Raw genomic sequence first — 22,440 nt, 5'->3', positions numbered from 1 at the left:
CCTGCTATCACTCTTCTCCACCCACTCCACCCTGCCTGCACTCTTTTCTTCACTTCACTAACACACTCTCCATTACTTTGCCCCAGGTAATTAAACTCCTCCACCTTCACCACCTCTTCTCCCTGTAACCGCACCACTCCACTGCCCTCCCTCTCATTCACACACATGCACTCTGTCCTACTCCCATGCTTTCATTCCTCTTCTCTCCAGCTCTCCAGGCTCTTCTCCACCTGCTTCCTACTCTCAAAAAAAAATATCAAAATATCATCCACAAACACCATAGGCTATGAAGACTCCTGTCTGGACTTGTCTATCAACCTGTCCATCACCACTGTAAACAGGAAAGTGCACAGAGCCGATCCTTGATGCCATTCCAAGTGAAGTAAAGTACTGATACCAGAAAAATCTAATTAAATACAGTAACAAAGTATTTGTACTTTATTACTTATCACTCAAGAGGAACATCTTATATTGGATTGCTGACCCACTAATTAAGTAAATTTAGATCAGACCATGTGTATATAAGATAGTAAACCTGAGCCTGATAAATCCCTATCAAGTTTATGGTGGCTGAAGATCCTATACTGGAACTCCATAATGTGTGAAAAGGGTCTTGTTAGATTATATACTGTATACAGTAGGTTTAAGATTGGAAAAACATTTCTGTTTGAGCCCTTCTACCTCAAGATTTGACAAGTAGGTATTTAAGTTAAATATTTTATCATCACAGATGCCTATCAGGCAAATCTCAGAAATCCAGCCGTTGCCTAATTGTTTGACATGAACATTAATTAACGCTATTATTCTGTACTTGAATGATTTTATCCACTAATGACACATGTTTGGTTGATTGGATAATTGCATGAATAAGCAAGTGGGCATATGTTCATAATGAGTTTAATGTTCAGAGAATTTGGATTGATTTAAGAAACAGCAAATGAAATAAATTGTTGCATAAATCATAAATCACATTTATATTGCACAATTAAAACCTGATTGTAATCAAACAATGACAGTTCAAAAATATAGATTACATTATATTTACATGTGTGTAAATAGGCCAAGAAAATGAGATACTCATAAAAGTCATATTCATTATGATCATTCACAAATGAAGGCCAACCCTGGAGTCTGATATTCCATATTGTTTAGATTGGATTTGGTATGCTGCAAATTATGCTGAGGCATAAGGAATCACATTCATATTGTATTGTGTGGAAGCCTATTATAGTTGGGGGGTTTCTTAAAATTTGGCAACACTGTTAAAAGCTTCGTTTGGTGTCCTGATTTACTTCCCATTTTCAAGAGGTGATGCTTTATGGCAGCATTAGAACACTGAACATTGGACCAACATAAACACAAGGACACCATCGGATTTTATTTTTAAAGAGGGGCACATTATTCTAAAAAGATGGCATTCTACCTGAATTACAAGCTGCAACTTATAAAGTTTTTATAGCATAAACCCATAAACTATAAATTACATCGCCACAGACAGGGCTTTTTATTTAAGGCATAAATAGACATTACACAATTTTATTTAAAACATCCATACAAATGGAAAACTAAAATCACATTCATGTCTGAAAAAGATTTACAATTCGTGGCTTAAACTTTTGTATCCATTAAAAACAAAAAAGCCCACAAAATCATTACAATTCTATCAGCTTGTGTGCAAACATTACCACTATTTAAGTCCTTATAATCTCTGTACAATTACAAATGACATCAAAATGCAGTGTAAACATCTTATAGATCAAATATCAAAATCAACTATTATGCACACCCGTTCCACATTATTTATAACTTTGCTGTACATGTATTCCTAAAGAGGAACATTTATAATCTAGCAGAATAAAAAAAAGAAAAAAAAAGAAAAGAAACCACTGCAGAGTCAAGAAACTGAAAACTCTGTATTCTGAGACATTCAGCAGTGTTTGGAGGTGCAAACATTTCTAGAAACATCAAAAAAAAAATTCTAGCCATAAGCAAATTTACCAAAATGGTAAAAAAAAAAAAAAAAAAAAAAAAAAAAAAAAAAAAAAAAAAAAAATTACAAAATTAAAACTTCATAATTCCCTGGATAAGAGTGCAATAACGGAATATTTATATTTATAGTCAATATATCTTCTTTCTCTCTCACGCACGCACACGCATGCACGCGCGCGCACACACGCACAATGTTCATAAAGCCCTGGAGAGAGGTTATAAACAGAGTTGTTAACTGTGCAAATCAACAGGCCAAAACAGGATACATTCAATAATTAAGGTAGATGACTGCAAGTATTTACACTATAATCAAAAGGGAAAAGGCAACACCTGTGAATTTAAACATACCCTGAGCTCACAATTTGCAGGGGCGATGGGCCTACATCGCTCCCTCTGCCACCACAAATCCCTACACACTCGCACACGGTTTAAAAACATCCACAGCGCAGAAGGCCTGAGGTAGTAACACCAGATGGCAAAAAAAAGGGACATCTCTGAGGTAACCATTGCCTATGGCAACGTCTCCTGATGTACGCAAAGCCTTGGGGGCAGAATTCCCCTGCAGTCTGTGTGTCACCAAGCAGCATGTCATAGCTGAGTAGCGGTCTTATTGGACCCTTGAAAGTTCTGCTGAAGCACCACGAGAGAATTACGTAACTGTGGAGGGAAAGCGGAATGGTCACAAATGGCAAAAAAAAAAAATAATTCTCAGAGAAATAAGACATGAGATACAGATATTGGGCACCAAAGAGGCATATCAAATTTTCTCTGCTGAGATCGTAAAGAAAATGATGTTCAAAGAATAGCTCAATCTGTGTCGAGGTAAAACGCGATTGTGTGCTGATGTGAGTCACATGAATATACCTGCTCCAGAAGGTTGATGGAGTCTTGCAGCACGGCCTTCAGTAAGCGAGTCTCCTCCTGGCTCCTGTGGAATGCATTTTGTTGAGGGCCCAGGTCAGGTGCCAACCTGGTGGGGGGACAATCCACTTTAAAACTTTTTATATTTACATATTTATTAAGTGATTTGTCATGTCATCGGTCATCTTCTCCCACTTATCCGAGGCCGGGTCGCGGGGGCAGCAGTCTAAGCAGAGATGCCCAGACTTCCCTCTCCCTAGACACTTCTTCCAGCTCTTCCGGGGGTAAGTGATTTGTGATTGTGTTATTGCGTGTTGCTGTGTTACCATTAATATTGTGAGAACGTATGTCTCGAATTTAACTATCGAGATCCTTCAGACTGCACAAAAGATTTTATTTCAGTATCTCAATGTCTGTCAGATTTCTTTCTGAATAAATGAAGTTTCCTCAAAATAACTGCTGCAGTGTCCGTTTACTAATTATAGCTCTGTGCTGATGCGCCACAAGACAGAATTCCCTTATTGCTAAATCCTAACCTAAAGTAGGATTTAAGTAAATCCTCCACCTCCATTTTATGCAAAACAGCAAAATGTTTCTCACAATTCTGTGATTTCTCTCAAAATATTACTTTAATCTCATATTGCTACTGCTTTACTCTTGTAATCTAAAAACATTTTCTTAACGTGGCACAAAATCGTATCAAATGGAAATCATGTATTACTGTTAGCTAATAGAAACAAAAGAAGCTTCACTTTCCATGTCACCATTTCCCAACATCATATTAATGAGAAATCCAGTGCAGATGTAGCAGGAAACAAAATGCACTGCAACTTTGCGACAGAGTTGCATCAAGTTACAGCAGCGTTTCGGCTCCACGGGTTGAGGGTATTAGCATAAAAGTTGAAGCTTTGGAAGTTAATGTATTCGAGTAGAATTGAGAGAGCTGGACAGACCAACCGATACCTGAAGCTCTGCTCTTTCATCTTTAGGTAAAGGCAGTGGTGTAAAGTTTTTAAGTAAATGTACTTTGTTACTGAACTTTAAGAACTTTTTCGGCTTCTTTCGAGTTCCACTGAGTATCAAAGATATAAGCAACTTTTACTTTCCACTCAAATACATTTATGATCGAATATACACAGATCAGGCATGACATTATGACATTATAGCATTATGACCGGTGAAGTGAATAACACTGATTATCTCTTCATTATTTCACCTGTTAATCAGTTTGATATATTGGGCAGCAAGTAAATATTTTGTCCTCAAAGTTGATGTGTTAGAAGCAGGAAAAATGGGCAAGCGTAAGGATTTGAGTGAGTGTGATGTCTAGACGATTGGGTCAGAGCATCTCCAAAACTGCAGCTCTTGTGGGCTGTTCCTGGTCTGCAGTGCTCAGTATCTATTAAAAGTGCTCCAAGGAAGGAACAGTGGTAAACCGGCGAAAGGGTCGTGGGCGGCCGAGGCTCATTGATGCACATGGGGAGTGAAGGCTGGTCCGTGTGGTCCGATCTAACAGACGAACTCCAGTAGCTCAAAATGCTGAAGTTGTTCATGCTGTTAATGATCAACGGGTCACGACTGTTTTAGCAGCAAAAGGGGGACCAACACAATATTAGGCAGGTGGTCACAATGTAATGCCAGGTGTATGTACTTTTTACTCCACTATAATTTACTTTATTCTTTACCACATGATCTGTGTTTAGGTAACTTAACTTGTAATGGAGTCAGTTTTGTATAATTTTACAACAGTATGATTTTCAGGTGCTCTTTACACCTCTGGGTAAAGAGAAAATGAGGAGTAATTTCCAATGAATTAGCAGGAAGTACATGTGGAAGTACATTGTGGGTAATGGAGGAAACAGTTAAGCAAAGTCGTTACATCCTGTTTTTACTTCTCTCTTGAGACATGTTTTTTGACTATTCTTGATTATGGTGCTTCGATATATACTCATGTATATACGTTACATTTACGCCTTCATTTTACGTTACGTGTCCCTTACCTGGCCTCGGCTCTTTCCCTTAATCGCTGCTTTGTGGTTAAGTACATACGCTGCGCCACATCCTCCATTGCCCAGAGCTTAAAGAACAGTCCCAGGTTCAATATGGTCAAAATCAACAATCTGAAAAAAAAAATTTAGATTTAGTTACAACCCTGTGCTCGGTAGAGATTTAGTTACTAGATCACAACTGTATTATCTCACACTGTAGTGTAATACTGAGACGATCACATGAGCACATATTATCAAAGTGATCTGTTTACACACGAGTAAAAGAGATAAATCTATACAACATATAAATAATTACTGCTTCACTTTTTGTCAAAAGTATTTTTTTGCTAGCGGAGATTTTGGGAGAATCAGAGCTTTACCGCACAAGGTTTCTCAATTTGCATCTCGTAATGATTAACGTTTTGTCAACTCGGCAGGCACCTGTAGCTTCAGCATTTCCTTATCGGCAGTTCATGGTCGTGTTACAACATACTGTAACCAGCTTCCTAATTCTGTATCTGGAGGTCATTACACAGCATGTCCTTTTATATACATGCATATCAATAGAGTAAAACACACTGGGGCTTATATTTATGGGGAAATAATTGGAAGTTGAGTTTGTTTCTCAATGACACATTAATGTTTAACGTTATGAAATCCACAATGCAAGTTAGTTCCTTTTATCAATTACGTCACTGCTGTTGAAATAAATCAGTCATGTCCTAATCAGCCTTTCTTTTTTCTCTCTAGAGTAATATGACAACAGCATGAAACTCACAAGACCAACACCCTCTTCTTCGATGGCCCCCCCCCTCCCGTACGTGATGAAAGTAAAGAGTCTTTCAATTGACTTTTAAATGATCACCTCCTTGCATAAAACTTACCATATAAACCATTATACATTGCTGATTAGAAACGCACTTGTTTATCAGTATACGATCAGCTCTGTATTATGCGTAAGTGCCATCTAAATGCTCCTTTACTATCGATTGTTTCTCGTGCTGCGGTATTAATGAAAACACAAATCAATTAAAAGCAGCTAATGCGCCTCACTGCACATGTATGGTGTGTTGTGCAGGCTTACATTAAGCTCATTCCTGCTATAATAGAAGTGATGGTCCACTTTTGTGTATTCTTTGTGTCTGCTGCACCTGAAATACAAGGCCAAACCAGGTATTAGTTATTTGCTCAGTGTACATTACAGCGAAGCACACAATCTGTGTGTACTCTGATAAACCATAGCATGCTCGGAGCAAAAGTTTTTTTCACAGCTGAAAAATTAAACTGTACCTCATCTTTTTCTTATGAGGAAATGAGTTCTTTGTAATACAAATATTACAGGAAAATAACACAATAAAACCTGACCTACATTAAACGGTGTCAATTTTTGGGAAAAGCATATCAGATATTAGTGATGAGAAGAAGATCAGCTCATTTTAGTGATTTGGTTCTTTAAATCTCGTTTATCAAAATGAACAAATCTTTTTTTGAGTCATTTAGTCAATTTCGTTTCTTTAAATCACCTTCATGCCGTATTTGGGAGTCACGTGACAAAAGAACGAACGACTTGGACCAAAAGAGTCTACTTAAATCAGTTTCCGGTACATAACCTACAGAGATTTTGTGATGCAAGATAAACTAAATATTCATAAACGACTCGTCGCCATCAGATATTAGGTCCTGTAATACATACCAAAAAATTGGAATCGAAAATGTTTTCCAATAAAAAAAAAAAATCTATCTATCTATCTATCTATCTATCTATCTATCTATCTATCTATCTATCTATCTATCTATCTATCTATCTATCATACAATATACACTTGTTATATTCACACACACACACACACACACACACGTTTGTGTGTAAGGGTTTAATTACAGCTTAGAATTTGATCAAGGAAAACAATATCAGATAAGAATCTGCATCAGACGATATTTAAAATGTACATTTATAGCGTTCAGCAGAAGCCCTTATCAACAGGGAGTTACCATTATCTTCTTTATACAGCTGAGGTTCAAGGGCCTTGCTCAAGTATCAGAAAATAAAGTGATATCATGCCACCTCAATGTGTTTTGTCAGGATTGTGAGCTCTAAATAGCTTTCTTTTTTAAGAAAATTAGTCATTTTCATGTTTTAAGTGATCATATGGCACTAAATACACATAACAATAAAAAGTGATAATGTTTCAAGGGTATATAATCTTCTATCCTACAAAATGAAATGTTTTCAAGACCACAAACTACCGAATAATTCTGGGTCATTTCGAAGGTGCAGTTGTAATTTAAAAGTAGTTCAAGACCGAGAACTGACAATTACAGATTTCTCAAGAGACCTCCGAAAAAACATCAGTTCTTAATACTGCTATCGAATGGAATTGATTGTGTTTATCTGGGATATTTTGTGCAATTCATACTTTGTAGTCTATAATTAATTAACACTCATCATATTAGCAAACTGTTTATATTAATGTCATGTTATAGTTTGCTACCAGTATTATCATTTTAAAAATAATATCAATAAAGAACTAAATATACCGATGGAGTTCTCTCGCTGCTGGTCGGGGTCTATACTGTACTGCCTGCCCGGTCTCATGTGCTCCTGAAGGGTGCGACTGAAGGTCCTCCTCCTTCTTCGCAAGCCAACTTTTCCAGCATCGCTGGAGCCTTGGTTAAGCTCCGCCTCCTCCTCAAGGAGCTCTGCCTCTGTTTATAGGGGAAAAAATGAAGATGTGATTTCTGCTGAGAAGATGATTGGCTGCAATCTTTCACCTCTACAGACCTGTGCACTTCCAGGTCCCTAAAGCAGACTTTGAGTCATTCCCCTCTTCATCTCATTCATTACATTAACGAAATCAACTATACTGCAACCCTGCACCGTTGGACTTATTTGGGAAATAGCATTTGCACTGCTTCACTTTACAAACCCTGCACAAATTATATAGTTAATGAATTTATCTACTTCTCCACCCCCCCCCCCCCCAGTTTTAATGGTTTTACATATTTATAAGCACCAGCACAACTTATTTGCTGCAGCTGATTTGTAAGTGGGATTAACGTAGACAACAATTTTGATGTTTACTTTTGATGAGAAAAAGACGTTTCCCTATACTTTTCCATACAAAAGTAGTTTTAGGTAGATTCCTCTATATATTTAAGTATAGATTTTATAAACATGTTTCATGAACGTTTTTATTAATTGAAGTTCAATCTGTAGATTAACAAAGTTTGGATTTGAAAGTATTTCCTTAGTACCAGGAAACGTCCAAATTCTTGTCTATGGTAATCCCACATATTCTACATTTTACAACATCTCTATTTAAACTAGGGCTGAAACTATTCCGTGAGTAACTAGATTAATTCAAAACAAAAAAAAAACAAAAAAACCCCAATAAACAATAAAAAAACAAAAAAAACAAAGAGGCTAATTATTTGTTTAGTCCATTTAACTACACAGGGAGCACAGTGTTTCCCCACGGACCATTATTACGGACACACCACCCCCTAAACTCTGGACCGCTCTCAGGTCTCTTTTATAAACATGAAAAAACTGGGCTGGAATCGTGCGTACGGCACTTTCCACGCATTTGTGCCACCAAATTCAAAACACTTTTATAAATGAGTCCCCCGGACAGGTAACAAAGAAAACGCTGCAGAATAAAGGAAACGGAGAGAAACAGCAAGGGGAAGGATTCAGGCCAAAGAACACCATAGAACATTTCCAAAGTTTGGGATTATTGTAAACTAAAACAGAAGTAAATTAAAATGTATTTTTAGATATTTATTTAAGATTTTTTTTCTCCGATTGCCATTTTGCTCATTTCATTTCCAGTCTTATTTGCTCTTAAATATTTAGTATTGCTCTTAATGAAGAAAAAGTACTTTCCTAACCGATTACTTGATTTATCGGTAGATTACGCGATTACTAAAATAATCGATATTTGCAGCTCTAATTTACACCATATTGCAGTTTGAACTGCTGACGGTTTCCCTTTACAATCAGTCACAACAAGGAGCTTTACAATCAATATACATACATGACCGAGGAGTTTTATTATGGGATGCACGAATTTGAGCCATTCAGTGGCACTCTGATTCTTCTGCTAACTCTTGTTAATCAATCAATAAAGCAAAGCCCATTTACTCACTCGTATTTTATTGCATCTATTTAGATTATATATACATACATTTAAACAGTTAAGACACCTTACACTGAGGACCAGGTCAGCAGATTTTAGAACCTTGTAATCTAGGCACAAGAGAGTAAGAGGTTTTCACTAACCAAGGTGCCTGAAGTAGTCCTCCAGGCCACTCCAAGAGTTTTTTGTAATAAAAGATTTCACAAATCCCCACGGCTGCTTCTTGTATTTCACGTCGGTGTAAATCCTGCACAGAATTGTTAAAACGGTTAACCTCGCAACGAGAAAGCAACACAAACTAAAAAGACAGGACAAGACGCTCACCGCAGTCTACACTTGCGCTTCGAGTTGCGAATGATGCAGTAACGATTCAGAGTGTAGAAATAGTCGTGGTACGGGACGTCATGTGTATAGACTTCTGAATCCACCAAGTAATAATGACCCTCCCTGGATTCCTTATATAGTGTCTAAAGCAAACAGTGGATGGAAGCAGTTACAACGGAAGCAGCACACAGGACGTAAACACTGAAGTTTGCGTTGAGCTTCGTTAATACTGTGACAGCAGGCCAACCTGGTTTTCCGTTGCAGTGGAAAATTTACCCACTAGTGGGTTGGAGATCGTGATTGTGTAATTTAAACTTCTCTTCATTGAGCCAGTGGAGTCCCTTTGCCAAGATGTAGAGGTCGCACCTGCGGAGGGTCAAAATGCATGTTAGGAACTACAGCGCAAATAATCCTAAGAAAATAATAATAATAATAATAATAATAAAGCCGAAATAATAACAGCATAACTAGTTATTGCAGTAAGATGGTGGAATTTCTACCTGTGGGGTTTTTCTTTAGTGTTTTTAGCAAAAAGTTATTTATTTACAGTCATGCGCTTATAGAGTTGTGTATATGGCGGCATTTCCTGACACTATAGAGAGGAATAGAATATGGCACATGCATATAAATACCAGTGATCTTCCTGGCATTCATAAAACGCCGGCAGAAATATGAATCGGTGAAAAGCAGCTCGAACATTTTCTCAGCACTGATACGGAACACCCTGTTCACGTACAGTCTTCCCTGAGGCGCCTGGGACACACAGTCTTGTTCCACTGCACCACACAGAAGGACAAAATGAATTAAACAAAACAGCCACACATTACCATGTGAACACACACACACACACACACACACACTCACCCTCCTCCATGCTATCAGATACGCTATTATCAGAGAGTCGGTCCTCATTGGCATTCAGATCCAAGGACAGAGACAAGCGCTTGGACAATCGCTCATTGCTGAAGCGGTCCAGGGAAAGATTAGGACTGCGTGGCTGTGAAGGTGTGCTCCGAGCATCATCCTAAACATGTTTAAAATATGTAAAATGTATGGCAGCACCAATGTGTCAAGTCCAACATTTATTCTGTGATACAACAGAGCTTTTCAGCTTAAATCGAAATTTTAAATACTATTGTAACTGTGTTGCCAATAACTAAAACATCAGTGCAACACATAACCTCTAAATTCATATAGAAATAACAACAAAATCACAAAGCATCAAATTTTCAATCTTAAAACTTTAATGTGTTTCAGGTCTTAGCTTTATGTCGACTAATTTCATAAACAATGTACACAATCCGAGTGAGGGGATGTTTAACTGCACATCTGTGTGTTCAGTAACTCAAATTAAACATCATTTACATGGACATTAGTTTATGTAGGAAAATGAACCGTACCCCATTCGGAGAGAGCGTGCTCTGCAGTCCGATGGACGATTGCGTGTCATCTCCCTGTGGTGTTGAGGCCTCGTGTGACGTCTGCTCGTTCTGAGGAAGTCGTAGAGAGGAAGGTCTCTCTAGTTTTACAGCGTGATCCTCGGTTTTCATGTTCAAGCTAAAACAACTATTTACAAATTGCAATTAGCAACAGCACTTCTTGCTTCAAATCCAAAGTATTTATACCATTTCAAAAAGTGGGTTTCTTACCTGGGCTGGTTATGTGTGACAGTATCTACTATCATCTGCATACTATCCATTTCCTCCTGGCTCAAACCCAAGTCATTGCCATAATGCTGTTTGACCATCTGCCACAGCTCTTGCTTGGTCAATTGCTAAAGAAACAGTAAACAACAAAATGAGTTAAAGGATCTGTACAACAAAAGCACGTTGTCTGATGTGCGTCTGATCTAATCCTTCCTCCTTGACACCAGGCACAATGCACCTTTCATTCCTGATTGAAAATACACCTAAACTCCTTTGCACTCATTTACAAAGATGTGATCACTGTAAACAGGCTCATTAAATCTTTAATATAATAACCACACAATGGATTTACTGCTCTTTGTGCTCTTTAACAGCGTCAAGGCTTTATTTAAACACTAAATTGGTTTCTGGCTGTAACTCATATGAGCTTGTAAAGGCACATCATGAAGGGCTGCAAACAACCATACACTCAACATCAAATAAAATTGCAATCACCTAAATCTATGAGTTGATGTGACTTTAAACAACAAAGTTTAGAAAATTACAGCGATAACGAGACCAGAAACATTCCTGGTTGAAAGTAGTATGATGTTTGGAATATTAAAAAAAACTAATCAATAAGTTGGTGTGAACTTTTATTATAAAAGTCAATAATTTTCCACTGATTCAAATAAGCTTCAAACTTTTTATCCATTTAAAGTTACACTTCATGTCCAGGAACCTATGCGAAGCATCGCTACAAAGCGCCGAGTTCACCGTGCTGTCTTTATATCAAAACGTGCACATTAATTGATCCTTTGCAGTCAGGAAAATAATGTCAGAGCTGCTCTTACAGAAAATTCATCAACACCTTCAGACAAATCAGAATCTGGCAATCAACAGGACTGCAGTATAAAAGCAGAACATTTCTCCAAACATGGAGGATTTTTTACAAGTTCAGACCTGTTACACACTTAAGTTTAGATTTGAAAGAAAACTGGTGGCACATTCAGACAATTCATTAACATCAATTAACCGTGTTGTTTATTTATTTTTTTTTAAAAGGTGAGGGGGGGGCATTTTTGTAGGCTACTGGCATAAGGCACATTGCAAAATAATCTACTACAATATCCTACAATCATATCGCTCGACTCCAAGGTGAACATTTAATGCGTTTTCTCTCTATAAACTTATATATTTAACAATGCAATGAGATTAACATAAGACAATGACAAACATGTTTTGCTGGCCACACTAGGTTATGTTTTGGTATTTATCACTATGGCATTTGGCATTGAAGAGAAACTTGTGGTGTTCCACAGATCTCTCTCTTATCTCTCGTCTGTAAGTCTGAAATCCAGCTCTGTTTTTTATTTTTCCTTCCTCTAATAATCTGATTGGTAGATGATAGGTAACTATGTAGAAAATGGAAACCACACCAGGCCATGTGTATTTGAGCAGTGTGTGTGTGTGTGTAATATATATATATAAACACTTGTACACACTACACAAATAAACACCACCTGCTTTACAACCAATAGCTATATATCCTTTAAAATCACTACCACATTAATTAATATAAGAACAACTTTGAAAAAAGAATTATAATATTATATATTATATATAAACAGTAAACAATCTGCTAAACAAACAATAACAATCTAAATACTGTACACTGTAGAGATCTAACATATAAACATAGTGACATTTACATCTAAAACACTGCGCGAAATGTATTAACCAATATTTTATTATGTAGTTTTGAGAGAGTTCACTTACAAACACGTTCCTCCGTTAAAATGTATAAGACGCTCGCTACCTGTCTCAGACCTGCAAATGAACGAAAGTGACCTCTGTCACTAAACACCCGGGCTCCTTCCCAAACACCGTAGTGTCCCCTATATATACGCACTTCCCAGGGTACGAGATGATGTCATTAGCACCCTTAATAGTCAACTTCATGTCCAACCTGAAGTGATTTGAGACTAAACGCCAGATCTGCTAATGCACCAATCAGGAAGCGGTTTCGGTTTGGCTGAGTTGCCAGATTGAAATAAAATAAAAAAATAAAAATAAATAAACTAGAAAAAGCTATTGTGCGTATTAAATATTATATATTAAATATATATTCACACAAGTGTAATTTAAGTAATACAGTGGAACCTCGGAGCTCGCGAGGGTTAGGGACCAAGACCGGTCGCGAGTTCCGAATTTTCGCGACCTTTTGATACGCCCCTTCCAACCCAGTAAAAACCCAAAGAACACTATACGAAATCGATTTAAATGACTAAATAACACTATTTCACTCCATAACACTTAATTATTAGACAACTTTAATGAGATAAACCTTGATTAGAAATGTTAAAACTAGCGTTTTGGGCAGCTCGCGGTTGCTCACGAGCCGATCTGAATGAGAGTCGCCGGTCGGAATGAAAGTCGCGAGCATGCGAGGTCGCGAGCGCTGAGGTCGCGAGATTCCACTGTATATGCATTCTGTCTTACACCTACACACACCTGAACAGCTCCATTTCAGCATACACTAGCTATGAGAGATTGCAGGCTATTTTTACCCCTGACAGGGCGCCTTGTTTTATTATGTAAAGCAGAAAGACACACCCAGAGAGTTCAGAGAACTTTACATTCATTCTGCTGGTTTGTGTGAAACTCCCAGCTGTCCTGCTTGCGGTTTGTTTTTCTTCCTACTGGCACTGCTTCTCAGCCTACACACAACACACTGGTCTAATCTACTAGCACAGGTTTATTAAGGCATTAAATAATAACATTATAATGTTATTGTGATATTGATCAATCTTTTTTTTAGACTACTTAAGACCACACCAGTTCTCACCCATATTTATAAAGGCAAACCCCCAAGATCTCCACAGTATCTATCTATCTATCTATCTATCTATCTATCTATCTATCTATCTATCTATCTATCTATCTATCTATCTATCTATCTATCTATCTATCTATCCATCCATCCATCCATCCATCCATCCATCCATCCATCCATCCATCCATCCATCCATCCATCTATAGTCCAATGATGGATTAGTGACTAATACAAACAAATACTCTGGACTAGAAAATAGATTACCTTTTTTATACCATGCTTCAGCTTTACTTAAACAGGGCAATGCATCAGCACTCCTTTACTCCTTTATTCTGTCCAGCTTTCTCATCCCCTCATCTGTATACTTTGCTCAAACAATTCAGCTTCCATGCTCATACCACTGTCAACACCATCATCAAAGTAATTTGCGGACATGTTTTTCGTAAATGGGATTGAACCCAGAGTAAATCAAAACCTGTTTTATATAAGACTGGGTCAATCGGCATGAGAGTTTATATAAAGGTGACGGTTAATTTGGTGACAAATAAAATCAGACTTACCTTATCCATCAGAAAATTCTGCCACAGACGAAAAATGCTCTGGTAACTTTTCTCCCTTGCAGTAAAAGATGTGAAGAAGAGCTAGAGGTGAGGAAGGAGTGTCACAAAAATGCACAAAGTTTTAAACAGTCCAGGTTTAACAATCATAGACATTCATAAGACATTTATTTGCAGCATATTGCAGTATATGATAATCTGATAATTTCCTTTTACCTTCTCTGTATTGGTCTGAATGATCTGAATGGCATTTGGTATCAATCGAGCTGTCTTCTCCCTCGTCATGGATGAGATATCTTTCATATTGACAATAATCTATAAGAAAAGACATTAGCACTGTCTAAGTCATGGCATGTTTTCAGTCGATGTGACGTGACTCTATATATATATATATATATATATATATATATATATATATATATATATATATATATATATATATATATATATATATATATATATATATATTTATTTTTTTATTTAATTTTTTTTTTTTTACATTTACCTTTGTTCCCCAAAAAACATGACTGTAGAAACAGAGAAAATTCTCTGTCACAAATATGCGTCCTTGCAATAAAATTTCTTTTTGCAGAGCACATGTGTAGTCTGGGGTGAAAAAAAAAAAGACAGTTGTGAAATGACACTGCATAAGCACATTTCAATACATGACAGTTTTTCCTGGTTGCTTTGGAGCGTTTCTCAGATCGGAAATAAAATTCTCAAAACTACGTGTTCAACGTCACCTGTGCACATAAAAAAAAAAAGCAATTCTTGTTGCTTTGTGCAAATTGTGAAGGCTTTGGTACATTTGTTTAATTGATTGTTTACGCTCGTCTGCTGTTTTCTTCATTATCAATTGTTTATGTCATGTTGATCAAAATATATGATAATGGTCTCACCTTAAAAGTCTTAACCCCCAAAATATCTCGGCATCAGTTCACTGAATGTAAAATGGTTAAACCAGTTGTCATAATCTTTCAAGCTTAAATTTTTATTTTTTTTGTAAATGTGTCTTGAATTGATGAATTGTGCAAATGGATCTTGAATGATCACTAACGAAGGAGAGTGTACAACATTAAGATCAACCAATGAAAATGGATGAACAACCAGAAAACGAATGAACACTAGTACAGTCCAGTAAAAGTGTGAATCCTGTCCTGGTTTCCAAATACTAAGGATGATTTGAGAAATTATCCAAAGCAACTGAAAATAGTGTACATTTTATGACATATTGATCAGGTATATATTTCTGTCATGTTGTGATAATATAGTTTGTAAATGCCTTAGGATGAGCTCACATGTTTCTCTCTCTCACTCTCGTGGTCTCTCTTTCACTCACCCACTATAAGCCTTTCTGTCTCATTCAGTTCTTTGAAAGTCTTCCTGAACTCCTCACTTCTCTGTTTGTAGCTGGTGGGAGATGATTGTGGGGTTATAATACTCCATTCCTGTAATGGCATATAAATACAAATGTCAAAGCTTTTATGTAACCATATTTCTTTAATTGAATAAAATGTTAAATTATGGGAGGAATAAAGGTGAAGCAGGGGGTGTTTCAGTCTTACACCTGCATCAATAGATACACCACCACCCTAATTGGAAATTTCAAGTTCACAAACAATGAAGGGATGTACAATAGAATATTTATGGGAACACATTGTATGAGCAACACCAGATCATGTTAACACACACATTCACACACTCAGTGACATGTATCTTAGCCTATTACCCTGTAACATGTTTTCAGGAGGGGGAAATCGAAGAATCCAGAGGAAATCTATATGTACACCACTAGAACATAGGAAAGTCCACACAAATGTTGACAGGATCAAACTCATAGAGTATTTATGATTTTCCCTGCCTTTATCATTAAGGTCAAGTGAGGGTGTACAATGATTACAAAACTAACAAATCTACAAGGTCAATTTTAGGATTACCGTATCTAAATACTGTAAAAGGTTAGTAACGTGTGCATAGCAAAATGAATACTGCACTGTATGCATGAGTGTTTTAAAATTGCAAATTAAAGTAAAAAAAACAAACAAAAAAAAACCTAGTAATGCATATAAAAGAAAAGGCAAAGTAGTAGAGACATTCTTGGTAAAAGTTCTTCTTGAGTATTATCTAAAACTGTTTACCTCGTGCTCTTCTGAGATCATTCGCACATCTCCAGCTGGACTGCTCTCCACAGTGCCATCAGTGCCTGATGTTGCTTTTATTACATGGGTCATTTTTCTTTCACCTGGCTGAAGAAGCAAAACCACACCGGACTCAATGAACTATCAGCGAAACTAAAAAATCAAGGTGGTTCACAGAGCACTGTAGCATGACATGACGAGTCTTTAAGTTATGTGAAGTATGATGTTCTAATTGACGTGATCATAATCCGGAATACAAAGAAGAAAAAAAACTGGCTCATCCTGTCTTGTGACCTGTCTCCAAAAAAAAAGATTTGCATCACACTAGTGAAGTTTGCACAGCCAAATCCTTTTGCAGTTTTACTTTGCATTTGTTTTGGAGCGTTTCTCAGATCAGAAATGAAATTCTCAAAACTACTTGTTCAACCTCCACGTCATTTAGTATAGCAATTCTTGTTGCTTTGATCAAATTGCGAATGCTTTTGTACATGCATTTAATCGATGTGTACAAATGTCTGCTTTTTTCTTACATTATCAGTTGTTTATGTTGATCAAAATATATTATACTGGTTTCACCTTAATAGTTTTAATCCCCAAAACATCTCAGCATCGATTCATTGTATACGTCATTGAATGCAAAATGGTTAAACCAGATGTCATCATCTGTCGTCTAAAATTTCTATTCAACTTTTTTTTTGGAAATGTGTTGAATTGATGAATTGTGCAGATGAATCTTGAATGTCACTAATGAAGGCGTGTGTACGGCATCAGATCAACCTATAATCAACCAGTTCTCTAAAACAGGTCAAAGGTGAATTTTTGTGAACTTCAATTGGCTAACAGATACAGACAGAGCAAAACATAGATATACAATTTCTGAAAATGGATGAACAACCAAGAAATGAACGCTTGTACAGTAAAAGTGTGAATCCTGTTTGGTCTTATGCAATCAATATAAATCAAATATGCATTCAAATAAATACATTTGTGCTGCTGAAATTCATAGACGCCAAACAGAATAAATTCAGCCTTGTGCATTTTCAATCGTTATAATCCAAACCGTAGTTTATATCAGGAAATACTGAAACTGTGCACCATCATATTGTCAACATGACCAAACATTTTGACAATTTGTTTGTGAACAATGACAAAGGAAGTTGTTATTATTTTGTGTGTAAGATGTCCATTGACACAAATACTTACTTATGAGAGATGAACTAAAGATTTAGTAAAAATACAGGCTTTTGCAAGAAATCCAATGTATTTTGCTGCGTGTACAAATTGTTTTGGGAATGCACTTACTGGTTTGCAAATATTAAGGATGATATGAGAAATGCTCCAAAGCAACTGAGAGAAACTGTAACACCTGCAGTGTTTGTATTTGTTCTACTGGATTTAGATGAAGTGTTAGTGAAATTTTAATTTGAAAAATTTTACACTTTAATTGTGAAATTCAGGGTGCAATCAGTGCCACTAAACTCATGCATTATGGAATCAGGAGCCAAAAAGTCAGTAGACCCTTAATTCTCCTATTCTTGGAGAAAACCCATGAAAAAAACCTGTGAGAATCAGTCCACAAACCTTGACTGTTTTATATGTGCATGTTATGTCATTTTGACATAATGCATTCACTTACATTATTGTAAGTTTGATAAATCAGTTCAATCATTCCCTCTTCCCAGCTGAAACCAATACAGTAGAGCCGTCTATTTCCCAACTCAATGTCATTAAAACTAGAACATGTAAAAAGTTCCATCTTGTTCAGGTGGTTATGTATTAAACAAAAAGGAAAATGTTCCTACCTGTGCTCACTCTGGTGAGATTTCAGGAGCTCTACACCAAATGTGGACCAGCTGTACAGAACAAGTGAAATAAAACATTAAGGAGGCATAGGTTTAAAATGGTGTGTTCAAATGAAGTGCTACAGTGTGATGCGTGCTGCTGTGTTGCCGGGTTGGAAGCGTGTCCTCACCTGGCGACAAGTGTGTTTCCTAGCCCAACCTGATCAGGAGGGAGCACACCATTCTCCACATGAGAGAACAGTTCTGTCGTGTTCTACATTTGCATACAGTACTGTGCAGAAGTTTTATAGGCAGGTGTAAAAAGAATGGCATGTAGTAAGAATGTTTAAAAAAATAAGTGTTAATAATTTATTTTTAGCAATTAACAAAATGGAAAGTAAATGAACAGAAGTAAAATTAAAATCAAATCAATATTTGCACCATTTCTTCTATGTACATTTGCACACTGTTTTTGAAGGAACTCGAACAGATCTTCTCAAATCTTCTCAATTCTCTTTATGTAATCATGTGTGCAAAGAACCTCCACCATGCTTCACCGTTGCCTGTGGACACTCATTATTGTAATGAAACAAGTGTCTGAAATTATAAAAAATTACCACCTGCTTTGTATAATTGGTTAATTATAAACATGACTAGGATCCTACGAAATCCCAGAGTTTGCGCAAGTGTACAAAGTGTGCTGAAGTAAGAACTGAAAGCCAAAGGGCGGTCACACCAAATACTGATGGACGATATTTGGATTATAAGTGTTCGTTTATTTTGTTAAGTGATAAAAAATGATCAATTATTAACACTTTTATTTTTTAAAGCTTTCCTACTTACAGCATTTCTTTACAAATATTACATAAACATTCATATTTTTGCTAATTGACCGCAGTAATAATGGCAATAAATAAATTAATCCCAAAGAATTACATTTTTATTTTCCCCAAACCAGCCCTAGTGTTATGTTCTAAGGTTATTAAAGGGCACACAATCTGTCTGTGACATCATGTGACAGCGAGACTCATTACACCAAACTTGATGAGCAGGATTCCTTCACGAATGCAACATATGCAAAAAAAAAAAGAAAAGCAGCTTTATTTAGCAGGACTCAGAAACAAGAACAAAAACAGTTAATATGTCATCATCTCATTTGCACAGAACATTTAGTTTGTTCTTTTATATTTATTCCTTCATTCTTTACTTTGGCAAGCATCCAGGGGAAAAGTACAACCACATTACTTTGTATTACAGATTAAAGAGAGCACTCGGGGCAGGAATACAACCTGGATGTGACACTAGTCATAACATGGCAGGAGGAGCACACATTTTGGCTGGTTCAAACCGAATTTCAATAGGTTTAATCACAATAGCACAATCAATTTCGCCTAAAAATTGCTGTCAGCTTGGCCCATTAAAGTTTTGTGAAACTGTGAAAGGAACACAAATAAAACGCTCCACAGCTCAAAACTAGTTCAATCTCTAGAAGGACAGGAACTTTTGGACCTGCTGAAATCTGGAGATGCCTGTATGGAAGAAAATGGTCTTACAAATATTTTGGTCTTATCAGTCCACACTTCCTATTTCATAGGAAAATCTGCATTTCTATATTTTCTATTAAATTTGATGAAGATATAACCGGCTGCTCACTACTTCCAGACAAACAAGGAAGCACCATAACATTCAAAACAAATATGCAAAATGCACACTTTGGTCTCCCAGAAAGTCATAGGGGAAACCTTGTGATGTAAAAAAGAAAAAGGAAATGATGGCAACTTATGTAACTTAAATATGTAACTAATGTCAGAAGATGTAATCATAAAGCTATCATATCCAGATGAACAGAAATGGAGGCCAAACACTGATATCATGTATTTAGTTCTGCATGTCTGTGGTAGCCATCTCAGCTGGGAGAATCCTCACAGTGATAGGAGAGGGAAACTTATAGAAGTTTTTTTTAATTAACTTGTCTGGGGAATCAATTAAATATTTTCCGATAGGGATCATTTTCAGAAACCAATGAGAGTAAAATGACATATGATTAATATTGTAATTTGTAAACATCGTATTGTAAGCATGATTAATAGACTGACCACCTTGTTTTCATTTGTTAAACAGAATATAAATCCACTTGAAAGCACAATATGTTTTAAACTTTATTCAACACAACACATAAAAACCGTGTTACAATGGGGAACCTTTCTAACTTTGAATAATTGGAGATTCATTTATTAAATTAATCAATTATGTTAATCAATTAATTTAATTCATGTATTTGAATTACTGAATCACTTGCTGTTGGCTGTAGTAATGGAAGATCCGGCTCTTTTCAAAGATCCGGCTCTTTTTAAAGATTCGGCTCTTTTGGCTCTGCTCCAGTAGAAGAGTCGGCTCTTACGGCTCCCAAATGGCTCTTCATTTAGTGTCACTCGGAGACTTCTATTTTGCCTGCATGAATTCTTGGCAAACCTGAAGATTGGTCTTTGCCCGACGGGAGCGAACGACACATCATTAGTTAGCTGTGAAACTGTGAAATGGCTAGTAGTCATATTTGTCATAAATGTAAAATTTCTAGGACGACCTGGTTTAATAAAATATATAAATTGATTATAAAAACACATGATTTTATGTAAACAATGTTTTAATATTTATTATTCATTATTTAAAATTCACACATGGAAACATAGAATCAGTTTTGGGTTTTGGTTTTTTGAAGCTGCCTCCTCGGCATCAGGCTTAGATTGGAAATCTGCCTTTTAGCTGAAAAAGGTTCGTATAATCCTGAAAACATTGTAGCAGCCCAGAAAAATGTCTGCAGCTGTAGTTATTATTTTCAGCGACTTTTTTAAACCACTATTTTCATCAGCGTCTGTAGGATTGGGTCCCATGTTGATCACATAATGAGATTCAAAATGCTGGTACACAAGTTGTGGCATGTAGATGGTATTTTGATGAGTATTTGACATATTTAATGTTGTATCCATATCGACAGAAGAGTGTTTATCTCAATTATTTGTCTTTGAAAAAATCGGATATGGACTGACTCCTTAACAACCACTGATTCTACTTATTAAGTGCTTGTACCGTTAATAGATTAAATTTAAAAGACCATGAAGAAAATACACCATTTCCGTGTAGCGACACGTCCCCCAACCGCTAGATGGCGATGCGGCACCATAATTTTAACCGCTACTTTCTGTAGGATAGGAAAAAGAGGAACGGAAAGATTCAAAGATGGCGTCCTGCTAAAGTTCGCAGAGCTCTGCTGACAAAAACAATACCGCTTACACTGAAACTCAAAACGTGAAGTCGGATAGCTGACAAAAAAGAAAAAAGAGGGACATTCTGGAACACTTAACGTGAAAAGCGCTTATTGTGACTTAAATAACCAAAATCAGTAAACACATGAATAATAAAGCATGCGTTGTGTGCGTTTATTATTAGAAGAGACTCCACACGATGGTACAATCGTCATATGATTTACTTCTTCCTCTCTGTATTGAGACAATCGACAGACAATAAAGAGAGAATCTCCGTTGTAGCTGTGCCTCTCATAGAGATCGCATTCCGCTAAGAGAGAGTGCGCACAGAAATGACGTCATCTCTACTGTCGGGCTTACACGTGACAAATCTTGTATGACAGCACTTCATATTATGCCTGTAACCACATGACCGTGTATCACTAATGAAATCTCTCCTAATACAACTTTCAAAATAAACAAAGTATATAATACACACCTTAATGCCACTGGTTAATCGTAATTCTAATAATCTAGTGTGACACCATCACCATCACATTACTTATCAATAAATAAGTAAATAAAAATGAGGTGGAATTTAAACCTTTAACTCTGAAAACTCTCAAAATGGCTACCAGAGACATTCATTTCATACACTAAGGTTTTTAGAAACAGCATTTTTTAGAAATAAAAAATTGGAATAATTAAATTAAAAACTGTAGATATTTTATATAAACAATCATTTAATCATGACAGGAAATAAGACAAGAAAAATAAATCAGTCTCAGGCTTTTATTTGGAACACCACTCGTCAACATCTGCCTCTGGTTTGGGAGTCTGCCAAACTGGTCTCGGGCTTGAACTTATTTTGGGAGGGTTCCTTTCCGGCCCCTGGCTTGTTTTGGGAGTCTGCCTCTTTGGCATAATTTTCTGGCTTGAAAAGCCGCCAGAACGGCCTCA

General features: G+C 36.6%; 1 protein-coding gene across 2 annotated transcripts; it reads right to left on the bottom strand.

The window, feature by feature from the left end:
* Positions 1-1,488: 1,488 nt before the first annotated feature.
* gramd1c (GRAM domain containing 1c) lies at positions 1,489-18,437 on the bottom strand. Of its 2 annotated transcripts, XM_083530168.1 has the most exons (18): positions 18,260-18,437; positions 16,458-16,565; positions 15,659-15,767; positions 14,825-14,925; positions 14,536-14,634; positions 14,323-14,403; positions 10,951-11,075; positions 10,702-10,867; positions 10,166-10,325; positions 9,934-10,077; positions 9,549-9,667; positions 9,302-9,444; positions 9,121-9,224; positions 7,377-7,544; positions 5,923-5,989; positions 4,851-4,970; positions 2,854-2,959; positions 1,489-2,646 (listed from the first exon to the last, which is right to left on the bottom strand). In XM_083530168.1, the coding sequence occupies exons 2-18, from the start codon at positions 16,548-16,550 to the stop codon at positions 2,578-2,580; spliced, it is 1,974 nt and encodes a 657-aa protein (XP_083386294.1). In that variant the 5' UTR covers positions 16,551-16,565; positions 18,260-18,437; the 3' UTR covers positions 1,489-2,577. The 2 variants fall into 2 exon arrangements, with proteins under 2 accessions (XP_083386294.1, XP_083386293.1); XM_083530167.1 differs by lacking the exon at positions 18,260-18,437 and having other exon boundaries at positions 16,458-16,682.
* Between the last annotated feature and the right edge of the window lie 4,003 nt (positions 18,438-22,440).

This window comes from Silurus aristotelis, assembly GCF_946808225.1.
Source record: "Silurus aristotelis genome assembly, chromosome: 25".
NCBI lineage: Eukaryota > Metazoa > Chordata > Actinopteri > Siluriformes > Siluridae > Silurus > Silurus aristotelis.
The sequence above is the reverse complement of the archived record's forward strand: the minus strand, read 5'-3'. Positions and strand labels throughout refer to the sequence as shown.

Excerpts from the sequence above, each read along its gene's own strand:
- gramd1c (XM_083530168.1), bottom strand. The coding sequence starts at position 16,550 with ATGACCCATGTAATAAAAGCAACATCAGGCACTGATGGCACTGTGGAG. Across the intron at positions 2,960-4,850 it reads AGGGAAAGAGCCGAGGCCAG|GTTGGCACCTGACCTGGGCC; the intron begins GTAAGGGACACG and ends TCCCCCCACCAG. Across the intron at positions 2,647-2,853 it reads CCATCAACCTTCTGGAGCAG|TTACGTAATTCTCTCGTGGT; the intron begins GTATATTCATGT and ends TTCCCTCCACAG.